This window comes from Megachile rotundata, chromosome 4, assembly GCF_050947335.1.
Source record: "Megachile rotundata isolate GNS110a chromosome 4, iyMegRotu1, whole genome shotgun sequence".
NCBI lineage: Eukaryota > Metazoa > Arthropoda > Insecta > Hymenoptera > Megachilidae > Megachile > Megachile rotundata.
In genome coordinates, this window is record NC_134986.1 from 20,836,325 (window position 1) to 20,860,179 (window position 23,855).

The 23,855-nt window shown below is 43.0% G+C and overlaps 1 protein-coding gene across 1 annotated transcript in view; it reads left to right on the forward strand.

The window, feature by feature from the left end:
• LOC100876999 (somatostatin receptor type 2) overlaps window positions 1-22,275 on the forward strand; it is a 66,247-nt gene extending 43,972 nt beyond the window's left edge. Inside the window, exon 2 of the mRNA XM_076530553.1 lies at window positions 14,159-22,275. Within this exon, the coding sequence (XP_076386668.1) occupies window positions 14,582-15,847 (1,266 nt within the window). The 5' untranslated portion in view covers window positions 14,159-14,581 and the 3' untranslated portion in view covers window positions 15,848-22,275. The remainder of the gene's footprint in view (window positions 1-14,158) is intronic.
• Window positions 22,276-23,855: the final 1,580 nt, after the last annotated feature.

Consider the following 23,855-nt stretch of genomic DNA (forward strand, 5'->3'; position numbering starts at 1 on the left):
CACGCGTCGATGTCCAACGCGTCGATATTCAATGCATCGATATCTCACGCGTTGATATCCAACGCGTCGATGTCCCACGCGTCGATGTCCAACGCGTCGATATTCAATGCATCGATATCTCACGCGTTGATATCCAACGCGTCGATGTCCCACGCGTCGATGTCCAACGCACCGATATCCAACGCGTCGATATTCCACGCGTTGATATCCAACGCGTCGATATCCAACGCGTCGATATCGCACGCGTCGATATCCAACGCGTCGATGTCCCACGCGTCGATATCCAACGCACCGATATCCAACGCGTCGATATCTAATGCGTCGATATCCCACGCGTCGATATCCAACGCGTCGATATCGCACGCGTCGATATCCAACGCGTCGATGTCCCACGCGTCGATATCCAACGCACCGATATCCAACGCGTCGATATCCAACGCACCGATATCCAACGCGTCGATATCTAATGCGTCGATATCCAACGCGCCGATATCCAACGCGCCGATATCTAACGCGCCGATATCCAACGCGCTGATATCCAATGCACCGACATAACTCGTGAGATCACGTGATGTATCGCTATAAAATATTAAAACCTGAAATTGTGAAATTGAAGCGAATGGTGAATACGGTGTATTCTGTGAAACCTTTCGGTGACGTTCATGATTTTTCATCCGACCCGCGTTATTAGCGTTCTCGTTAATGCTTTGTCCACGATTTAATTAACACGTCGGACGTGCAGTTTCCTGCTTGATTACAAATGCTAAACTGACGTATTTTCCTCGAGGACGGAAATTAAAGGGCTCCGTTCCGTGTTTTCAATCAGCCGAGTTCGCTCGTCAGTTCCTATTTTACCGTTTTGTTTAAGTTGCAGATTGCCTGGCCGACAAAGTGTCTTTCGAGCAGATTCCGAGCGTATCCGCTCGCTGAAACTTTCGCGTATTGTTATCGCTGCTATCCGCCGATATCCGCTCGCTGCAAATATTTGCGTGGCGGGAGAACTTCCCCCGACTGTCGATCACAGAGAGCCAATTTTATTTTATAGCCGCGAACGAATCGCAAAAATTTTACGATCGGACGATTCGATGGTAACCAAGCTACCGTATCAGTGTTCGATAATTTGTTTCGCAGGGTGAAAAGGATCGACTTACTCCCCGCTGACAACACGATATTCGACGGTAGCAAAAGTATTAGAACAAAAAGGGGATTTAGTCATCCACTTTGCGAATAAAATACTCCTCTCTGATATTCCTGTCGGAATTATCTTTTAATACTTAATTTTTAAAACGAATCGAAGCGCATCCGGATTCGAATAATCGAGCATTTAGAACGTAGACAGATACCGTCTATTGTCAACGTATTATCAAGACGGCTTTTCAGCTAATATTCTCCACAATAGGCTCGCGTATAGCAACGATCGTCGCTGTTTTGCCGAGGATCGTTCGTGCTTCATCCCTGATATTTCCGCACGGCCGTCGAGCACGAGATTGCCTTTTTTCCCGAGCGGAATAATCGCACTGCCTCGGGTACAGACGTTTTTCAACGACCAAGCTTATCGTCCGTGCTCGTCCGCGGATTTCCAATTTCGATGTTTAAACAAACGATATCGCGTATCGGTGCGTATGGCGATTCATCAGACACAGGCCTCGCTCGTTATTTCTGGATTATTCCCTTTCCGGAAGAAAAGTAACCGATAATAAACGTTTTTCTTCTGTCTCGACTAAGTACCTTGTATAATTCATTTCATTAAACTCTTAATCTCGTTCGACAACTCTGAAGGATCTTAACCTACAATACTTTAAGCAGTTTTACATGGGCAGCTAATTATTGCTATAACGTTAAAATAACTAATGAAAGTTAAAATGTTAAGCACTTCGATGATCCTTGATTGTGCAGATTATAATTAGAATTGAATTCAATTGAAGAAATAAGAGTCTGGTTTGTCACATGTGAACTGTAGTGTGTGCCACATGTGTGACGCATTGTAGAGGGGTTTTTAAGAAAAGATAGATTGCTGTACCAGACAGATTATAATTAAAATTGAATTCAATTGAAGAAATAGAAGTCTGGTATGTCACATGTGAATTGTAGTGTGTGCCACATGTGTGACACATTATAGAAGTGTTCTTAAGAAAAGATAGATTGCTGTATCAGACAGATTATAATTAAAATTGAAATCAATTGTGGAAATAGAAGTCTGGTTTGTCACATGTGAACACCAGTGTGTGTCACATGTGTACACATTGTAGAGGGGTTCTCAAAAAAAGATAGAAAACAGTTAAACTTTTAACGTTGACAAGTAAACGAATTCAACATTCTCTACAGTAAAATCTGACGTTATAATGCAAAAATATATAAAAAAGAAAGTGCATCACGTGTAACAGGAATATCGTACTGTTACTCCAGTATCAGCAGGCGGATCGACTTCTCCGGCAGATTGAAATCTGAACTGCATTCTGAATGGATTTCTATGGTTTTACGCAAAACAATAAGAATGTGTTGTATATACTATCGACATCGAATAATCTGCAACTCGATTCCACGGTTCGTTACGTAACGTGATAATCGAATCTCTTATAATACCTAACTTCTGCACATTTCGTTAAATATTAAAGTTTGAACGGTATTCTTTGCTAACCGTGGAAGAATGAACTCTTATTTCATGTTCCCAAGGAGAGCTTTCAAGACTTTTCCCGATAAAAAGGTAGCTTCTTTCCTTCGAACCAAGATTACTGGAATAATAGCGTCTGATGTACAATTACAGTGATGCAAAGGAGCTCTTGCAGATTCATTGTACGAGTGTTGACAAAGAATCGTAACTAACTTATTTCTTGATCAAAATATTCCCTGGTGCGTATAAAGCAAGAGAACAGTTGTCAAATTAAGAAAGCCATTCATGTTGACTATTAGAGCACGATATTCTTCTTCAAAGTAACAAATTTGATATTTCACCTTCTTCAAATCCCTGACTGAAAGCTTTCCAAGAAACAATTTTCTAAACCGATGAAGACTTCCATTTAAAGTTTTTCTTCTTATCGCAACGAGTATTTTCAACAATCAGTCTCGTCAACTTTATAGACCCTACAAAGCGTTCGAACTATAAGGAACTCTGACGCGGAATCGGTAAACTTTCAAACGAGAAAAAGCTTTGGACACGCCTGGAAAATTACCTCGATGCTAGCGAGTCGCGTTTACGACACCCATAAAAACACTCGCATCCTACTTGGTTGAATGATCTGCATGTATCCTATATTGCTGAACTTTGCATCGGTGAAAATTTCATGACTTTCCTTTCTGGTCTTTGAGGACCATTATGTCATGGAGGAACATTAACAAGGCGAAATATTACGCATTTGAAATACGTGGAAATGTAACTCTTCGAAATTCAATGTTTGGAGATACAACACTTCGTTATTCAGTGCGTTGAGATATCGTGCTGCGACTCCCGGTGCACTGACATTTATTGTCTCGACATTTGACGCGTCGACATTCAGCACGTGGACTTTCAACGCGTCGATATTCAGCACATTGACTTTCAACGCGTCGATATTCAGCATATTGACTTTCAACGCGTCGACTTACAACGCGTTGATTTCTAACGCATCAACTTCCAACGAGTCGAAATACAACACGCTGAAATTCAATGCGCCGATATCGAACGCGTCAATATCCCACGCGTCGATATCCAACGCGCCGATATTCAACGCGTCGATATCCAACGCGTCGATATCCCACGCGTCGATATCCAACGAGTCGATATCCCACGCGTCGATATCCCACGCGTCGATATCCAACGCGTCGATATCCAACGCACGAATATCCAACGCACCGATATCCAACGCGTCGATATCCCACGCGTCGATATCCCACGCGTCGACATCCAACGCGTCGATATCCAACGCGCCGATATCCAATGCGTCGATATCCAACGCGTCGATATCCAACGCGTCGATATCCCACGCGTCGATATCCAACGAGTCGATATCCCACGCGTCGATATCCCACGCGTCGATATCCAACGCGTCGATATCCAACGCACGAATATCCAACGCACCGATATCCAACGCGTCGATATCCCACGCGTCGATATCCCACGCGTCGACATCCAACGCGTCGATATCCAACGCGCCGATATCCAATGCGTCGATATCCAACGCGTCGATATCCTACGCGTCGATATCCCACGCGTCGATATCCCACGCATCGATATCTAACGCGTCGATATCCCACGCGTCGATATCCAATGCATTGATATCCAATGCATTGATATCCAATGCATTGATATCCAATGCGTCGATATCCCACGCCCCGATATCCAACGCCGCGATATCCAACGCCCCGATATCCAACGCCCCGATATCCAACGCGTCAATATCCAACGCGCCGATATCTAACGCTTCAATATCCATCACATCAACATCCAACGCCCCGGTATCCACTGCATTGAAACATAACGCGACATTCAACATCCCCATCGCGCGTCTTTGTAATAAAGCCGTATGCTCGACACGTGCTCTAGCACAGCTCCTCGTTTGGTCGGCACTTTACAAGGGGAAAAGTTGGAGAGCCTCCGAGCTGGTTAGACCCTAAGTTGGGCCAATCGATTTCGTTTGGACTAAAAGTTTCCGAGTCACGTGTCCAGCATCCGAACCAATCCATCTGATGTCGTAATTCTGAGTCGTGTTTGCGACTCGAAGGTTGAACACTTTAAAAGTTGGCTATCGAGAAGATGTTCCTCTGAGGCGGATCAATTTCTGGAATTGGCAGCGGTTACCGAACGACGGCCTCGTCGAGAGATCAGCTTCTCTAGCTCCGTTTAGCCTAATTTTACGCGGCAAATCCGCGGATGAGAGTCGGGTGATTTCAGTCTGAACGAGCGCGATTCTGACGAAGTCTCGTTAGTGAAAAGTACAGAGTGCGACTGAAAATTGTACGTTTGTAATATATGGTACAATGCGAGTAAAGATTATTTCGTGATCAGAAATTATTGTGACGTTTGATTTGCTGAACGGAATAACGATATTACGATTCGCGCACTTCTCTCGACATTGACTTTATTACGATCAATATAATGTGATGTTAATTCACCGTCAAACATTTGAATTATTTAAACCGGATTAAATTATACTCGAATAATATAGAATATATCAACGAGCCAACGAACACCCGGAAACTATGAAACTGGAAACCCTGAATTGTTTTCGTCTTCACAAAGCGTACCAGACTTCAATTTTCATGTACAAAAGGTTCCCGAAACCCCAAAACTTCGCGTCCTTTCCAACTGGCGTTTCAATTTTAAAGAAGAAGGAGAAAAAAAGAAGTCAGCCTTCCGATGTCGCGAGAGGTGCTCCGGTAACTACTCAACTTGAAGCCATAAAGTGCATGCGAAACCTGCCTTCCGCGTGGCTCGCCAGGAAATTTGAAAGAACGCTTTAAAAACTTTGTACTTGCGGAGAAACCCTTTTGTACCACTCGAGGTCGATGAATTGTTCCACTGGCGATACAAATTATTAATATCTGGAGCGAAATCAAAATGATCTCGAATTACGGTTCGCTCAATTTATCATCGACCAGTGGACTTCAACATCGATTACACTATCAAACGGGCAACTTTGAGCCAGCGCTAACGATCGCTACCTAAACTTCGTTACATCGTTGTAACTTTGCGTCCCTTCGATGATGGAACGGTAAAATATCACTTTTCAAGCGAGAAAATACCCCTAGGGAAGAAATTGTAGAACAATTTTGTGAAAAAGTCATTTTGAATGCTTACGTACTCTATGGGTACTTGGTAATGAGAGATAGGTATTATATATAGGATTATTAATAGGGGTAGATAGGCTAATTAAAGCTGATTGGTGCATAAATTTACTAAATTTTAGATTATTAGTGTCTTGTTTAGTGGTTCCAGAAATATTGACATTGGCCTTAGTGACGCGCAATTCATATTTGATAAAGTAGACTCATATTTTCATCTCAATTTCGAGTTCACTTCTAATTACAATTTTCACAAGGATCGTTGAGTACCTAACCTTTCAACTTTCTTTACTCGTCTCCATTTTGTAGCAATAATAGTGCATGACGCAAGCTAGGTTAAGAAGTTAAGCGAGATATTTTATTCAAAAGCGAATGAGTGCTCGTAAACCAATATTAATTACCGTGAACATCTAATAAAAAGTTCTGATATTTCTTTGAATCTGCATTCACAATGCACGATAACACCCGTCGTCGAATGGCGGAGCAAACAGAGATCTCGTTTCCCCAAAATTGCGGCCATCTTTTCGAGCCTTTACGACGGAACCCTCTCACAGAAATTAATTAAGCTATTTCGTGGACTCTCCCCGGTAATTCGAAGACTTTCGCGGTGACAGACGCTCGCGTTTAAAGAAGAAAACGGGCGGAATGGAAAAAGTGTAGGCTAACGTGGAAATTTAATAAGCTAGGAAACACCCTCGTACGGACGAAATCGACTTTGACGTAATTGCTGGCGGACCCTGAATTATCCGGAATAATCCGATTGCCCTGTGGATCCATAAAAGGTCTTGTTATTCCAAGCAGAAGTATCTGCACGAAAATCGTTATCAATTTTCATCGTCACATTCTTTTATAAAGGGTTGCTTCGAGACTTGCTTCGACAACAGATTAGTTGCCTTCTCCGTTCAACAAGAGGAAGAGTTTTGGAATACTGTTTTGGTTAAAACTTTAACTACAGAGAACTTCAAAAGTAATTACAACACTTTTAATTACAAAAGTGCTATGACGCATTTTGCAGAATAATTACTGTTCAGCGCCTTTGTCGGTAATTGCATTAAGTTCCCGAGCTATGTAAAATACGAAGTGTATCAAAATAACTGGTATCGTTACATTTTATCCGCACATTTCGCCGGAATAGTAGCATCCAGAAGAACGAGAACAATGTTCTCATTTTGGACCGATTCCACCGAACAGAAACACGATTGTAAAAGAATTCGCGTGACCAGCAAAGATCTATGGTCGGCGAAATTCGCCGAGTTCTCGAGATACCCCGAGAATCCGGTATTTAGTGTCGCGATTACGTTCACCGAGGAAAATATTGCGCGAATTTACAACCCGGCAGATCTCGTAATCGACGAGCGATGAAAAATTTAAACGAGTGTCAGCATTAATTACGCTGCAATTTTCCCGAGAACGCTGTTTTATCGACGAGCGTCGACGTCGTTTCATTTTGCGTCCAGAATGCATTCAATTTGTACCGTCAATCTGTCGTCGATAAAATATGAACGCGGCTACGCGTTCAGCGTACAATCTCCGCGAAGAAATTCAATTCCTCCGTCATATTATTAGGAAAAATTAATTTCCCTTGGCTGTTTACGGCACGATGACTGTCACATGACCAGGCGCCGTTACGGTCGCCTCCTCCTGCGGACATCCGATTTAACGCGACCATCCGTCTTGTCGAGTTATCGATTTCGCGTGCGTCCACCCTTCGGCTTCTACTCCAAACGACCGGCTTTGCCTTTTTATTACCTCTGTCTCCGCGACTTTTCATGTATTTTTTATCCGCCCCTGAATTTTCATGAACCACCTTTTTGTCGAATAACGCGCAATCAGAATGCATAATGCGCAGACCGTGCTTCGGATTAAAGGGATTTACTCTCCGGAAAATTAAAAATGTACGACTGCGCGAAAAGCGATCTTGTATCAAAGATTTGATAAACCGCTTGATTTTTTTTTAAAAACCGTTTAAGTTCTGTGGAAGAGGTATTAAAAATTTTATTAAACTTGTTATTTGTTGTTATTAATGGTTTTAATGTTAAAGTTATTGTTATTAATGAAGTAGTCTGCAGCGGTTTTGTATGATACTTGTTAAACTTAAATATATGCAGCCACAAGTTAAAAGAGCTTAAAAAATATTTATTATCGTTCGCATTTGATTTTTTCAATCCCAGAAAGATTCAGATGTCTCTTGCAATAAATTAAAACATACTGCATATATTTGAAACGTAAATGCACGGTCAGCAATAGAGGAAAGACAAGTCCGTACGTCTTCATTTGATCCTCGATTTGCTTTCAACGCGCGCTCCAACGTTGTTCGACGTAATCGATTCATTTGTATCGGTTACAAGGCAACTTCGCTCAGGAGGTCATCGTTTCCGTTTTAACCAACGACTCGTGAGATTACTCTTATTAGCGGCACAGTTGTTTACGCGGACCTCGCTGCTATTCGAGAATTCTATTCAACTCGGGCGGAAATTCACGCATTGTTTCGTCAGGGATGAAGGAAACACCGGGACATTATTATGGTCGAATAATAACGATACGTCTCCGCTGGAGCACGGCTATACATCATACGGAAAGTGATACCAGTTACTACAATAGGACGGATTAAGCATTAAGTCGACCTGCCTAGACAAATACGTGACGGGACGTCAGATATTTTGTATAGAAAATGAAATTCAACCTCTCAAGCTTGTTGGAAATGTACACTTCTTTTGTTGAATATTGGATTTCCCTGAAGGTTTTGTAGGTTTTATACTGATTTTCTACAAGTCTGACATGTGTTGATAAAATGTCATTAGAGAACATATTAAGTTGACTGCCACATATGTGACTGACATGTAAACATACCACCATATACCTGGCTGTTATTGACTATAACTGGCTATTGAATTTAGCACAACCTCACTGTGTACCATACATGTTTTTCATATTGAAATGTTCTTATTATGAAAATAATGTAACATTTTCAAAATGTACCTGTTTCATTTTCAACCATTTATAATAAATGAAAAACTGCCATCTTGACGTCGTAACTTTAATAGAATACAATAGCTCAGCTACAGTAGAATAGCTAGTAAGCTTCCTACCATTTGTTAGAATCTGCATAAGTAAATGTCTAGAGACAAGAACGTAACCAACACAATATTGTGATACATTTCCTGAATTTTTTGAAGCAAGGAAAAAAGAAGATAAAACACAGTCAATCTGATAATCACAGTAATTCGAAAATGTACAGTAAAACAGAGTAAACACAGAGAGGCAATTTAAACAATGAACAAATTAAACTGTCCTGTAACTAGAACCAAAAAATTGCACGTTACATGTTTGCCAATCGTACTTTTTCGATAGAACTTCGAGAGTTGGAAGCTGGTTTCCGGGAATTTGCGAATCGAATCCGGAATTAACGCACAGCTAGAGCGTGTAAAGCGATTGCTGTCGATAATTCGTAGCTTTGAAAGCGGAGTTCGGGTTGAAACGCACGTCAGACTGTTCGTATCGAGCGCAATTTTATCGAGTGCAAAGAGAGAAATTGATAGCAAAGATTGCCCTTTTCGTTTTGTCGACGCATGTTGCATTCGTTGGTAAAAAAAAAATTGCATAAAATTAAACTGGTGTTCAAGGATCGGTTTCATTAGCGTGCAGAAGATGAAACAAGTTACGAAGCGAGGACAGTAGGAGAAAAAAAGGGGACAACCTCGAGAAGGGTGGAAAGAGAGAAAAGGGTAGAAGAAATTAATTACCCCCCTAGCTCGGCAAGCAGCCGCCACTAAAAGTAGAAACTCGATCGGGAGTGTACAGGGTGGCCTGATGTCGCCACTTCGGTACACAGTCCTTGAACGATTCGAGTAGATGAAATGATTCCCTCCGACACCGTGCAACTTCCGATTGATTGTAAATGTGCCATGATAAACTGGAGCGGCCGAAGGACGGAATAAAAGCGGCCGTTTGCATATTGATCAAGGATATTTCACCGACAACGCGCTCGTTACATTCGCGACGATAAATTTCTGGATCGTACTGCATCCATTCGTTGCGTATCAAAAGTTCTCGGGACACGCGTTCAAATTAGTCGATTCATCGGCCAAAGAGTAATTATACGCGTAATCGAATGGAAACAAATGTACCGTTCGTTTATTTGCCGACAGAGAAGAATTAACGCGACGACATTCGAAGCTTTTAAACACGGATGCACCGTTGTGATTCATTTAATTGCGTTAATCTACCAGTTTCTGTGTTAATGACACGAATTTTAAATGGCAACGCTGGCGTGGGCAAAGTTCCGGATCGAAGTTTAGTAACGCTTCCGCAGTTTGTAACAGCGAACTAAAACGTGGAGGTCTGACACGTGGAAATCTAATGCGTGGTAATCTGCCATGCAGAAATACGACGCGTGGAAATGTAATGCGTGGGAGACCACACGTGGAAATTTGACGCGTGCAAATCTAACGTGTGGCGATTTAATCCGTGGAAATTTCACGGATGGAAATCTAATACATAGAAATCTAACGCGTGGATACTTGTGACGTGGATATCCGACACGAGGAAATTTAACACGTTACGATTTCAGACGTGGAAATCTAATACGTAGGAATTCAACATGTGAAAGTCTAATATATAGTAATCTGCATAGAAATGTATCGTATGGAAATCTGAGACATGGATATCCAACACCTGGAAATACAACATGCGATGATTTCATGCGCGAAAACCTGATATGTAGAAATCCAACGCGTGGAAATTTCACACGTGCAAATCTGACATGTAGATATGTAACGCGTGGATATCTAACTTACAGAAATCTAATACATTGAAATCTGACGCGTGGAAATCTAGTGCACGAACATACAACGCGTGAAAATTTAACATGTGACGATTTCGCACGTGGAAACCCAACGTGTGGATACCTAACTTGTAAAAGTCTAATACATTGAAATCTAAAGCGTCGAACGTGTAAAAATTTGCCACGTGGAAATCGACCATCTGCCACCCAAAATAGAAAATAAAAATTTGTTCGCTAACCAAAAAGGGGAAACGTCGCAATTCCTAATAATCATATCAAACAAAAATGTTAACCGGAATCGCATTTTCAATCTCGAAAAACGTACTTTCTCAACCGTACTCGGAAGCTGCGAATTGGTTGTACAGCTCAAAGGGTAGCTTCCATCTGAATGACTCGCAATTTCGAGCTACAGCAGTCGATTTCCGTAGCGTAACAGTCATTCGTGAATCAGACCCGCGAGTAATATAGTATGAAATTTATGGAAACAACGTACACATAGCTGTTCACGGGGCCGTGTTAGTTGTCGCAATAAGGGGAACGGAATTTATTAGCAAAGCTGCACTTAATCGCCCGTTTTCCGTCCTTTGCCGCTTCGAACGCGTATGAAATTCACGCGAACGTCCGGATTGTAAACTGAAATCCATCTTTGGGTTAAACCAGTTTATTACTAGCGATACTAATACGTTTCCCTCTCTGTCATTAAAAGAGCAACTGGAAACTCGTACCGGGAACGTTATTACTTGCAGTATTTTTCTTGGACGTGACACGCGTACATGGAGGCAATAAAATCCGGCAACGATACTGTCTTTTTTTTTCTGCAGTGCTAGGATAAACGAAATTGGGAACTTTCCAACGCGACGTTTTTATTTCGAGTGCAACGATTTAAATGCAATCTTCGAACCTGCGCTACTGGTCAAAAATACGCCGTTATATCTTTTATGATTTTAAAACGTTATTTTTTTGCGTGATCGAATATTTTGCTGCGAATGTTATTTCATCGTTGAACGAAAAGAAAAACAAGACGGGTGATTTTAAATATTTCAAATGTGCAGAAATGGAAACTTTATACACGTTATCTTTAGAATTTCGATGAACTTTCTGCTGAGAAATCGACGCAGTGTTCGAATGCACGGACGCGTTAAAAGCGTGGATAATCTTTCCTATTGGATACCGATAATGACTCTCGTTTAATGAAACTGGACGCGGTATCCGCATTAAACAAAAATATGTATTTTTTATTTTTGGCCCTTTTGTTTCGTGGGCGTACATTAACGCTTTCTTTCGAGACAAATCCATCTTCGACACGTCACGGTAAATTAACCTCGTCAAACTCGAGATCAGAGAAGCTTCAAGTTCCGATATGTGCATTAATAATTCATGAATTTAAAAGACTATTTGATAATCGTAACATCTGCACGCAATTAAAATGCAAACGCGCAAGTACGCCAGAACGTTTAAAAGTTTCTCCCGCTGGTTATCTTCCGTTCGAGCAAACTAGCGTTTCCCCAACAGGAAAAAAGTTGCGAGTTCACTGATTATACTTTTAAGGACACCGCGTGTAGCTTGCACATCGTTAAAAAAGAAACTTTGAACCAGTTTCCGAATGAACCAAATGGAAAACGCGTGCTTTGTTAACCAGATCTGAAAACTAACACCAGAACGTAAAAATAATGTTTTCCTCTGCATGCTTTTTCGGTTCCTTTGTATTCTGCTGCGATAAAACGTAACTCTGTGTTCATATACGGTCGAATATATTGTTTTTCAACAATCGACGTAAGGAACAAAAACAGAACGGTTCGATGGAAATTAACTTTACCTAACTGGGCTGTTTCCGGTCAGAAAGAGAATATGTGCAATACGAAGAAAATGGAGGACAGTTAATTTGTGATTATTAATGCCAAGGATAATATTATTAAACGCAAGTTATTTAGTAATTGCCTTATTCTTCTATTCATAGTTCAAATAATTAATTCGTCATTAAACAAGAAATGTCCTCCTTTTCTAAAAACAAAAGAGTTTCTGTGACTTGAAAAAAGAAATCTAAGCGACACGTATTATTTTTATAATAACTTATTTTGTCTGGTATTTTCCTAGAAAACATTTCCGGCACTTTACGTCGTTCAAATAGAAGTTGAAGATGATCTCTCCACCCGAAGCTCGCAGAAGCTGGCAACAATGGTAGCAATTTTTCCCGAAGAATCCCTTCAGGGCTCTCGAGCAGAAGCTGAGCAAAGTTGATTACTTTCCTGATCTCCGTCGCGAGCTTTTTCAAATCGATTGACGAAAGTGACACGTTCGCGTGGAAAGCGGACAGCGTTCTGTGTACGCGGTTTACCAAGGGTACACGCGTAGTCCCTTTTGTACCGTAGGGAGTCGTTTGCGTTGTTTCCGGCGTGTTCCGTAAACAGTCGGCTTCCATCCACCACAGGGACCATCGCGTAGTTTTACAAGGTTGAATTCACGAGTTGCTCGACTCGGAAACCGTTTGCTCGCCTCGGTGACGCGTTTCCTGTAACGCAGCGAGGTCTTGCGGTTGCCTCGAAGCTTTAGCTCGTCTCCGTGGCTTCCACGGGTCAACACGGTTCACCCCAACAACTTCAATCCGCTCTTCCGTCCCTCCTCTTATTTACGCACTCGAGTCTCCACGAGATTCTCCGCCCAACTATGCAAATATTTCCTGATGAATCTCGAATTTGCTTGGCGAACAAACACGGTGCATGTCGAGCAGAACGCGTGGTAAACAGAGAATATTCATAACTAGGTAAAAGCATGCGGTTTCAGTGCCAAAATTATATTACTCTTTGGATCGTAAATCGGGTAACCGAATCCGTGTTCAAGCGTAAGGAATTAGATGCTCGAATCTCTCGCATAGACGCAAATGATCGAAATTTAATCGGGTAATTGGGTGTAAGTACCTGTAGTAGGTCCCTGACTCGTGTACTTATCGAAGCATAACGCTTTATCGAATTTCCGATAACGTTAGGCATTTTTATTTCCCGTTATTAAACTTCTGTCTTGCTTCTGTTGCGTAATGTAAAGTAAAATTTGAAGTTGCTATCAGAGAAGTTCGAGCTACATCGAGCATGGTTACACGGTCGAGAGAAGCTCCCTCGAGGCGATTTAAACCCGATAACCTGATCGAAAATATATGGGAAGAATGAAGCGATAATATCAGACGAGTCAGGCGGTACAAATTGGTTTTATTGTCCGCAATAATTGAACACTCGCTCGTGTCTCATTTTCGCGTCCCTCGAAGCAAAAGGTTTCTTCGCGCAAAATCACGAGCTTAGCGTAACCGAGCCTCGTAAATCCGAACATTCTTCGAAGTCCAGCGAGCGAATCGAACGCTCGACACTCGAGAAGAGCTCTCGAACGAAGATCCACGGCGTCTAAGGAACTAGGCTAGCGACGGCGTTTAATCGATGCCGGGCGAACGGCCTCGAAGATGTAATCTGCACGGTAGTCGAGTATAATGGCCCTCGTTGACCCGTAAAAAGTCCAATCTTCAATCGGTCTGACGCGAGAGCGCTCGCGTTCGAGTGCGACGATCCTCTTCGAAGCTCGGCTATCGGCCGCTCCCGTCGCGCGATCTCAAAAGCGTCTTTTCTTCTGTTCCAGATTTCCGTTGCGCCGAGAAAAACGGAGGAAAGGGAACAACAAGAAGAGACGATCGTAATCGCCGGTAACTCCCGTCTTCCGGATTATCGCGTCGCTGGAAGCACGATCGTCGACGGAATGACGACGAGCCCGTCCCTCGCATCGTCCTCGTCGACGCAACGAGCCTTCGTCTCTCTGTTTCGCGATAAAAACATCAGAAACGCGCATTTAACCGAATCGTCCTAAGGCGATCAGAGTATCGTGTCCCGAAGAGAACCTCGAGATTCTAGGAAAAAGGAAAAAATTCCCAACCGTCTCCGTTCGCGATCGTTGCTGGATTTCAGGAGTCGTTCGACGCTGATCCTCCGCGTAAGAAGCTTCTCCGGCGCGAGAAAAAGAAGATTGACGACGCAACCGTTGAAGCGGAAGAAGATCTCGACCACAATGAACAGCACGGTAATGAGCACCACCAGCGTCATCGATTACGCTTGGAAAGTGAGTCAAGAGGACTCGACGATTCAGAACTGCGAGGCGGATCTGCCGATCGTCTCGCTGGTTAATCAGATCCTCTATTCCATCGTGTGCATCGTCGGCCTGCTGGGTAATACCCTGGTAATTTACGTGGTGCTGCGATTCTCGAACATGCAGACGGTCACCAACATGTACATCGTCAATCTCGCGATAGCCGACGAGTGTTTCCTGATCGGCATACCGTTCCTGGTCACCACGATGAGCCTGCGCGGCTGGATCTTCGGCAAGATCATGTGCAAGGCTTACATGACCACCACGAGTATCAACCAGTTCACCAGCAGCATCTTCCTCTTCATCATGAGCGCCGATCGCTACATCGCCGTGTGCCATCCGATCTCCTCCCCGAAGATACGCACGCCGTTCATCTCGAAAGTGGTCTCGCTGACCGCGTGGGTCACCAGCGTGCTCTTCATGATCCCCATATTCCTGTACGCGAACGCGATGGAGTCGGAGAGGGGTATCAACTGCAACATCTACTGGCCCACCGATCGGGGAGGTCACACCACCTTCACGCTATACACCTTCATTCTGGGCTTCGCCATTCCGCTGATCCTCATACTGATCTTCTACTTCCTGGTGATCAGGAAATTACAGACGGTGGGTCCCAAGAACAAGTCGAAAGAGAAGAAACGATCGCAACGCAAGGTGACCAAGTTGGTGCTGACGGTGATCACCGTCTACGTACTCTGCTGGCTACCCTATTGGCTGATGCAGGTGGCTCTGATCTACACGCCGCCCAAGCAGTGTCAGAGCAAAATCACCATCACCAGCTTCCTGCTGGCCGGCTTTCTCAGTTACAGCAACAGCGCCATGAACCCGATCCTCTACGCGTTCTTGAGCGACAACTTCAAGAAGAGCTTCCTGAAGGCGTGCACCTGCGCCGTCGGCAAGGACGTGAACGCCACTCTGCATATCGAGAACAGCGTGTTTCCGCGGAGGAACAAGGCAAACGCCGAGAGACTTCAAGCGAATCGACTGGCCGCTTCGGGACAATCCAGGCTGGAGCTCGAAGACGAGGATGCCGAGAGAGGACTGCTGATCAGCAAGACTTCCACGACCACGGTGACCATGACGTCACGATCGAACATCACTATAGGCAACGACTCGAAGGATCAACCGCAGCGGGAGAAGGATTCGATGAAGAACGGAGCACAGCTGACTCTGTTGACGCAGGTGTAGGGATCGCACCCGATCGATCAGGTCCTGATCGATTAGATCGAACCTCGGTTGACTCTCGATGAGGTCTCGCCGCGAGAGGTTTTTAACGTCGTCGATAGACCTCTGACAGGTCGACTTGAAAGTTTCTTAATGCCAGCGTCGTCGTCCATCGAATTTTTGCTACTTCCTCGTGAGTCTGCGGTGTTGAATTCCGGTCTATCGAACACGTCTTATTTCCTTCGAGCTCCTGGTTCGTTCACCGGTGTCGTACCTGATCTCGAAATCGTACCCAGGAGCGCGATCTCGATAATTATCGGAGAGACGAAACCGAAGCTTATTTGATCTTCGACGTGAAAAATGAGTCGAGGGGTCGTTTGACTCTGAACGAAGCTGCTGAGACGTATGGATACCTCGATGTTGACAAATGTACGATAACGAGGGGCACTTGTTCGACAGAAAGATCAGAGCGATCGACTTTTTTAAGAAGTCGGACGTCGCTGACCGGTCGTATTTTCTTAAGGAGCATTCTTCAAACGCTCGTATTTAAAATTTCATTGTGACGTATAAATTGAACCAAACGAACTCTGTATGTACATAATTCACGATGTCAATTGTTGGTTTGCTGGAAGAGTACCTCCAAAATTATTTTCATTTCGAGCGACGCTGTAAAATTACATTGACTATCATTGAATAAGATCTTTTCATAAATAATGTATTTTGTAACGTTTACGATGTGGAAACTGATGTTGCTAAATAGTTAATAATTGTGTACTGTGAAGGTTTCTAGTGACGCTTCGAGCAAATCAACGTATCGACGATGAGCAACGGGCATCGGTGCCAAAGTCGTGAACTGTTTCAGAAACGATAGTCTTTAGAAACGAGTCGCTACGAAGGATTCTCGTTAGCAGAACAAGGAGAGAGAAAGTACAAAGATCATCTTACTTCAAGGACGAGTCTGCTCGATTCATAGCCAAGCAAGGTCGATTCACCTCGAAGAGAAGAGCGGAGTTCCCTGGGGAATCTACCATAGTCTTTTCCCTTATCTCCTTGCTGCCTTAATTCCCTCTTCTATTATTTCCACTCGCTCGAGGTACCTTCTGACACATGACGGAGCGTGAATCGCTTCGAAAGTTCTCGGGAAAAGTATCGCTCTTACGAGTGATTCGATCGTGTTTCGAATAATTGCGTGACACGCTGTATACGTTCGTTTTTACCGCGGTATTCCGAGTATTAAAGGCAGAGAAATTCAGGAAACTCATTTCCATTTGCTGGAACAAAAAATAGCTGCACTGTGTTTCGATCAACATACCTCTCGAACAGCGTGTTTTGTTACAATTCGATAGCGTAGAATTTCGCTGTTTGCATGTGTCGAATTTGTAATAAAATGTTAAATATCGAATTGCTTCGCGTAATGCAAGAATAGCGGGGTCGTGAAAAATTTATAGAGATTCGATGCGTTGCAATTCCACGCGTGGAGATTCGACACGTAGCAATTCGATGCGTGAGTATTCCACGCGTGGAAATTCGACGCGTGGAGATCTGATGGGTTGTAATTTCACGCGTGGAGATTCGACGCATGAAGATTCGACGCGTGGAGATTTGACGCGTGAAGATTCCACGCGTGGAGATTCGATGCGTTGTAATTTCACGCGTGGAGATTCGATGCGTTGTGATTTCACGCGTGGAGATTAGATGCGTTGTAATTTCACGCGTGGAGATTCAACGCGTGGAGATTCGACGCGTGAAGATTTGACGCGTGAAGATTCCACGCGTGGAGATTCGACGCGTGGAGATTCGATGCGTTGTAATTCCACGCGTGGAAATTCGACGCGTGGAGATTCGACGCGTGGAGATTCGACGCGTGGAGATTCGACGCGTCGAGATTCGATGCGTTGTAATTCCACGCGTGGAAATTCGACGCGTGGAGATTCGATGCGTTGTAATTCCACGCGTGGAAATTCGACGCGTGGAGATTCGATGTGTTGTAATTTCACGCGTGGAAATTCAACGCGTGGAGATTCGATGTGTTGTAATTTCACGCGTGGATATTTGACGCGTGAAGATTCGATGCGTTGCAATTCCATGCGTGGAAATTCGATTTACTACGGATCGATGTCTCTATTTTTGAAGAATAGATTGGGTTGCCAAACAGCTCTCGGTTCATGTCGAAAAAAGTAATTCCGTAAAAATAACAGCGAATAGGTGATTCGGATTAACTGTCGAAGCGCGTCGTTTCGCAAGCTCTTCCTCTTTTATGGCACCCTTCGAGCCGAAGGGAATTAGTTTAAGGTTGTTCACACGTGCTCGAGATGTACGAGTTTTCGCGAGCTACTTCTTTTCGGTTCGCTAATTTCGAAACGAATTCGCTGGTAATTACAAAACATTGGCCTAACTAGATAGATTGAAGTGGATTTTTTCAATTCTCCACTCTGGCACTATCAGCAAAATTAGGAAACTTGCGTTAAGAAATTCTAGTTACGCCAATGGACTCTTTCCAAGTTGAAAAAGAGGATTTCCGAACGGTGAAAAATACAGGATTTCTCTGTTAATATTACTTCTACGTAATCGTTGGTTATTGAAATGCCGATACGAACGGGTAATATCGGAGCAGAGTTTCTGAAACGTTCGCTATTGATTCACGTTGCTTCGCAAGTTCTGGTTAATCCTTCCCAGACACTATCGGCAACGTTATCTACGTTGCGAGATCTTTATTTGACAATTTAAGCCATCGAGCATCACGAGTACCGATAACGCGGAACTACTCGTAATTTAAAAAAATTAGACCCCTCCGATAACGTGGATCAAGAGTGCAAGTTAAATAGAACCACTCGAGAAACGAGGGACAAGTTTTTCGAAAGTTTGCTCGAAATCCTTCGTGCGGTGATCAAATTTATTATACGTTAAGTGGAAGGCGACGTTAATCGTTTGCTAGAATAATGACCGAAATGTTAGAACAACCGTCGTAAACAACAAGTATTTGATATGTGTGTTAATCCATGCCTGGAGGCGGCACAATATTGTACGAAGGATAATCCCATTTTCCTTACCTCCGGTGACAACGTATCCTCGGTTGATTATAGTCTGCATATCAGATTAATCTGCCGGGTAATATTTACAAACATGATTTTCAATCGCAGTCAAATATTTGTTACACTGAATATTTGAGTTGAATTACAATTTACCGAAAGTACGGTTCAACAATCAACCCTTTAATAGACCTGCAAAGCTTCCATCTACTTGGAAACAAAAGACCGTCGTAATTAAGTTAATGAAGCATTTCCAGAAACAGGCGGCTAACACGACCAAAGGAAGATTAAACTTCTTCCTGTTACGTTTGTATACCGAGTCTCAAAACATAGCCTTTATGACTTGTTATGAAAGTTACATATCATTTTCAACGTCCAATTAAAGTGGAAGCTAAAAAGCTGCATAAACCTGAGTATTCCAAAGGGTACGTTGCAACCGTTCAATACTGGTTATCCGAATAAAATTTCAACTGGAAAGAGAGAAATATAAGTACTCAACGAGAGAAACACGAGAGTACAACTGACTAACGAATTAACGTTAATCACGTACGAGCAATTAACGGGAACTCGGTAGAGAGGTGTGAATCGAGCAATCAAGCGAACATGGAAATTTCATCGTCCAGGAAAACTTATTTCCCCATTTCGTTTTGTTATTTCCGATTCTCTCAATTAATCCATTTCTCATTCGCTGTTCAAACTTTGAGTTTGAAAGATTACACCTTTGTTACATGTTTAGGATCACTTTTCTAGTTTACTTTAATTTTTCGAGGTGTATCATGTACTTTAGGGTACTTTCAGGTACTCAGGGTACTTTAGGGTTATATAGGGTGTTTCACAACTAGTATAGGTCCCTGAAATGGAGAGTAGCTGATTATGAATAAAATTTCCCTTTACAAAAATGAGATTTGAAGCTTCGTTTTTGAATTATTAAGGAAAGCACGGACTAATCAGAGAGCGAATCTCCACACGTTGAATTACCACGCAGCGAGTTACCACGTGTCGAGTTACCACGCGCCGAATTACCACGTATCGAGTTACCACGCGTCGAATTGCCACGCGTCGAATTACCACGCGTCGAATTACCACGCGTCGAATTATCATGCGTCGAATTACCACGCGTCGAATTACCACGCGTCGAATTACCATGCGTCGAATTGCTACGCATCGAATTACCGCGCGTGGAATTGCAACGCATCGAATTTCCACGCGTGGAATTGCAACGCATCGAATCTCCATGCGTCGAATTACCACGTGTGGAATTGCAACGCATCGAATTTCCACGCGTGGAATTACAACGCATCGAATCTCCATGCGTCGAATTACCGCGCGTGGAATTGCAACGCATCGAATTTCCACGCGTGGAATTGCAACGCATCGAATCTCCATGCGTCGAATTACCACGTGTGGAATTGCAACGCATCGAATTTCCACGCGTGGAATTACAACGCATCGAATCTCCATGCGTCGAATTACCGCGCGTGGAATTGCAACGCATCGAATTTCCACGCGTGGAATTGCAACGCATCGAATCTCCATGCGTCGAATTACCACGTGTGGAATTGCAACGCATCGAATTTCCACGCGTGGAATTACAACGCATCGAATCTCCATGCGTCGAATTACCACGCGTGGAATTGCAACGCATCGAATATCCACGCGTGGAATTACAACGCATCGAATTTCCATGCGTCGAATTACCACGCGTGGAATTGCAACGCATCGAATTTCCACGCGTGGAATTGCAACGCATAGAATCTCCATGCGTCGAATTTCCACGCATGGAATTGCAACGCATCGAATCAAGTTCTGTGTAATTACCAATATTAATCGTACAATTAATTTTTAATAAAAAAGAATTTTTCACGGTGAGATATTTGCGGAGTGTCACGAATCAGCCATGTGTCGCGTATCGATGTATCGAAGGTATCGTAACGAGTTAATTATGTTACTGAAGACCTCTTAACGGCGAAGAGGACGTAGGCGAGGTGGTTTGATAAAATAAAGCAAAAGGAGGCGTAACCTTGGTACCCTTTGGTCGTTATGGTCGTTAAGCGGCGGCTGGCATGGAATTCGTATTTAATTTCGTTAAACGAAACTGCAGTCGCATTTAAATTTTAATGTTCACGATGCAACGTAGCAGACTATGAGGGCGGAACGTTTAATCGGGATGCTTTTTAATACCGTTGAAAGCGAGACGGAAAACGATTGTAATTCTAATTCCAGATTAAAACAATGTCTCGTTTGCCAGGGAAAACGTCCGCGTTCTTGAAAGCGTCACTCGTTTTACGATCTTGTTACGAATGTTTTCACCGTTCTTTCAAATTGTTAAATTAAGTAAATTGTAAAATTTACTGGTTTAAATTTATGGACTCTTAAATTCATGTGTTCTTTAGATTTATTTCATACGTTTATTAAATATATGATTTTTCAAATTCAATTATTCTTCAGATCCATAAATTTCTATTCTAAATTCATAAACTTTGCGAACATTAAATTTGCTAATTCGTACTTGTATAAAATTTCAAACTTGCAACTTTCCTAAATTCCTAAATTTCCACTTACATCAACCAAATTCAAGTTTCACGATTACCAAAGGAATTACGAGTATTACAAGACAGCATAATGAAAAGTTAACAAGAAAATTTCGAAGTGCAATATTATGATCATGAAGAGACGGTTAGGAAGGATATTTGGTGAACTTTGCGACGATATCAGTATGAAGGAGGGGAAACAAGAGCCCACGCACGGTGTATAATATTCGCGAGATGTTTACTATAAGGAAGCGTTTCCCTAAAGATTTTCACACAATTTCCATGTAATCTTGAAGATCCGCTCCGAAACAGCTTGCTCACGGTCTCGGCAGGATTCAATCTTCGCGTCGCTGCGATTAAATATCCCGCTGATATAAAGGTAGATCGTAATTCTCGGAAGCGAAGTCTAGTTTGATATAAAAGTTCGTAAAATCGACTGGAGATGCGCTAAGCAGGATTAACTGGTTACGAAATACGAATTTATTGCGTAGTTAAGCTGCTTCCAAAGTGTCGTCCATTACCGACGAGTTTATCAAACGGGAATTCGATTTCCTTCGACGTTGAGTGGTCATTACAATATAAGCGTACGGGGACATAAAACTGAAGGTCATCCACGCGAGTATAGATTTTCGAATGCATACGAAATTTTTTTTTTCTCAGCTTGCGAATGGTGGTTTTTATTTGTCATAAACGGAGTAATTTGACGCGTGCTAATTCGGTGCGTGGTAATCCCAAGCGTAGTAATTCCATGCGTGGTAGTTCCAAGCGTGGTAATTCCACGCGTGGTAGTTCCAAGCGTGGTAATTCCAAGCGTGATAATTCCACGCGTGGTAGTTCCAAGCGTGGTAATTCCACGCGTGGTAGTTCCAAGCGTGGTAAATCCACGCATGGTAATTCCAAGCATGGTTGTCGCAAGCGTGGTAATTCCAAGCGTGATAATTCGACGCGTGGTAGTTCCAAGCGTGGTAATTCCACGCGTGGTAGTTCCAAGCGTGGTAATTCCACGCATGGTAGTTCCAAGCGTGGTAATTCCACGCGTGGTAGTTCCAAGCGTGGTAATTCCACGCGTGGTAGTTCCAAGCGTGGTAATTCCACGCATGGTAGTTCCAAGCGTGGTAATTCCACGCGTGGTAGTTCCAAGCGTGGTAATTCCACGCGTGGTAGTTCCAAGCGTGGTAATTCCACGCATGGTAGTTACAAGCGTGGTAATTCCACGCGTGGTAATTCCAAGCGTGGTACTTCCAAGCGTGGTAGTTCCAAGCGTGGTAATTCCACGCGTGGTAGATTCAAGCGTGGTAACTCAACGCGTGGTAATTCCACACGTGGCAATTCCACGCGTGGTAATTCCACGCTTGGTAATTCAACGCGTGGTAATTCCATGCATGGTAATTCCACGCTTAGTAATTCGGCGCATGGTAATCTGGCGGGTGGATGTTCGACGCGTAGTAATTCGATACGTTGTAATTCGACGCGTGAAGATTCGACGCACTCTGATCTCCTACAACGCAATTATACTGAAAATTACTGACCCATCATAAGAAATGCAAGTAACAAAAGTTGGAGATGGATCGTCAAAGATCAAAACCCCATGTTCTTCACCGATAGCTCTGAAAGTGGTCTCCAAACTTTTGATTCCCATTTTCCGAGCAAACCAGAAAGATTTACTTATTGGCTGGTCAAGTAACTTTGAACCGCAGTTTGCTGGTTCTCCGAATAAATGTATTCACCATATATCTTACTATTTGCACATATGTTCTGTGGTATCCTTGTCCAGGAAAGTCGGTCATGCTCGACCAGTTTACTCAGCACTCGACACAGTACGGTCGTTCACGTGACCGTCGATGCAACTTTGCCTCCTTCCGGCCCTCGAAATCCTGCTGGAGACACGTCCTGTGTTGTCCCGTGGCTTGTTCTTCTTGTACATTTCCTTCCATTTCTACGATCGAGGAAAGATTATTTGGATGTTGTATCTTTGAAACGGCTTGAAAGATTGGTCGATGTCTGGGAAAAGAGCTTCGATGGTTCTTGAAAGCATCGAATATCGCTCTGAACGCGTGGCTTCCTCGGAAGGAACAACTCCATTCGCCCTACGTTTGATGGCTTTTATCGAAATGCCTTCGGAAGATTAATCTGATAGATGTGTATTTTATTGTTGCTAGTAAGCCTTCTACTATTTGCTTGCTATTTTATGATAATTTTTATCACTGAAAATTTAATTGGGAAATTTAAGAATTTAGTAAAATCTGTCCAAGCAAATTTTACTAAAAATCCAATCACAGAAATCTTCGTTTTCTAAACTGCAAGCTTCAGCGTTTCGTAAGATACAGCACTCGATGATTTTCTGTTTCCCTATCTTCACGTTTCTCATTTGCTATTGTTGCCAGCTTTTAGGTAATCACTGCTGAAAGAAGGAGAAACAATCCATACCGAAAGCAGCGTTGATTGCGAATTAATCGTCGGTGAACCGTGTGA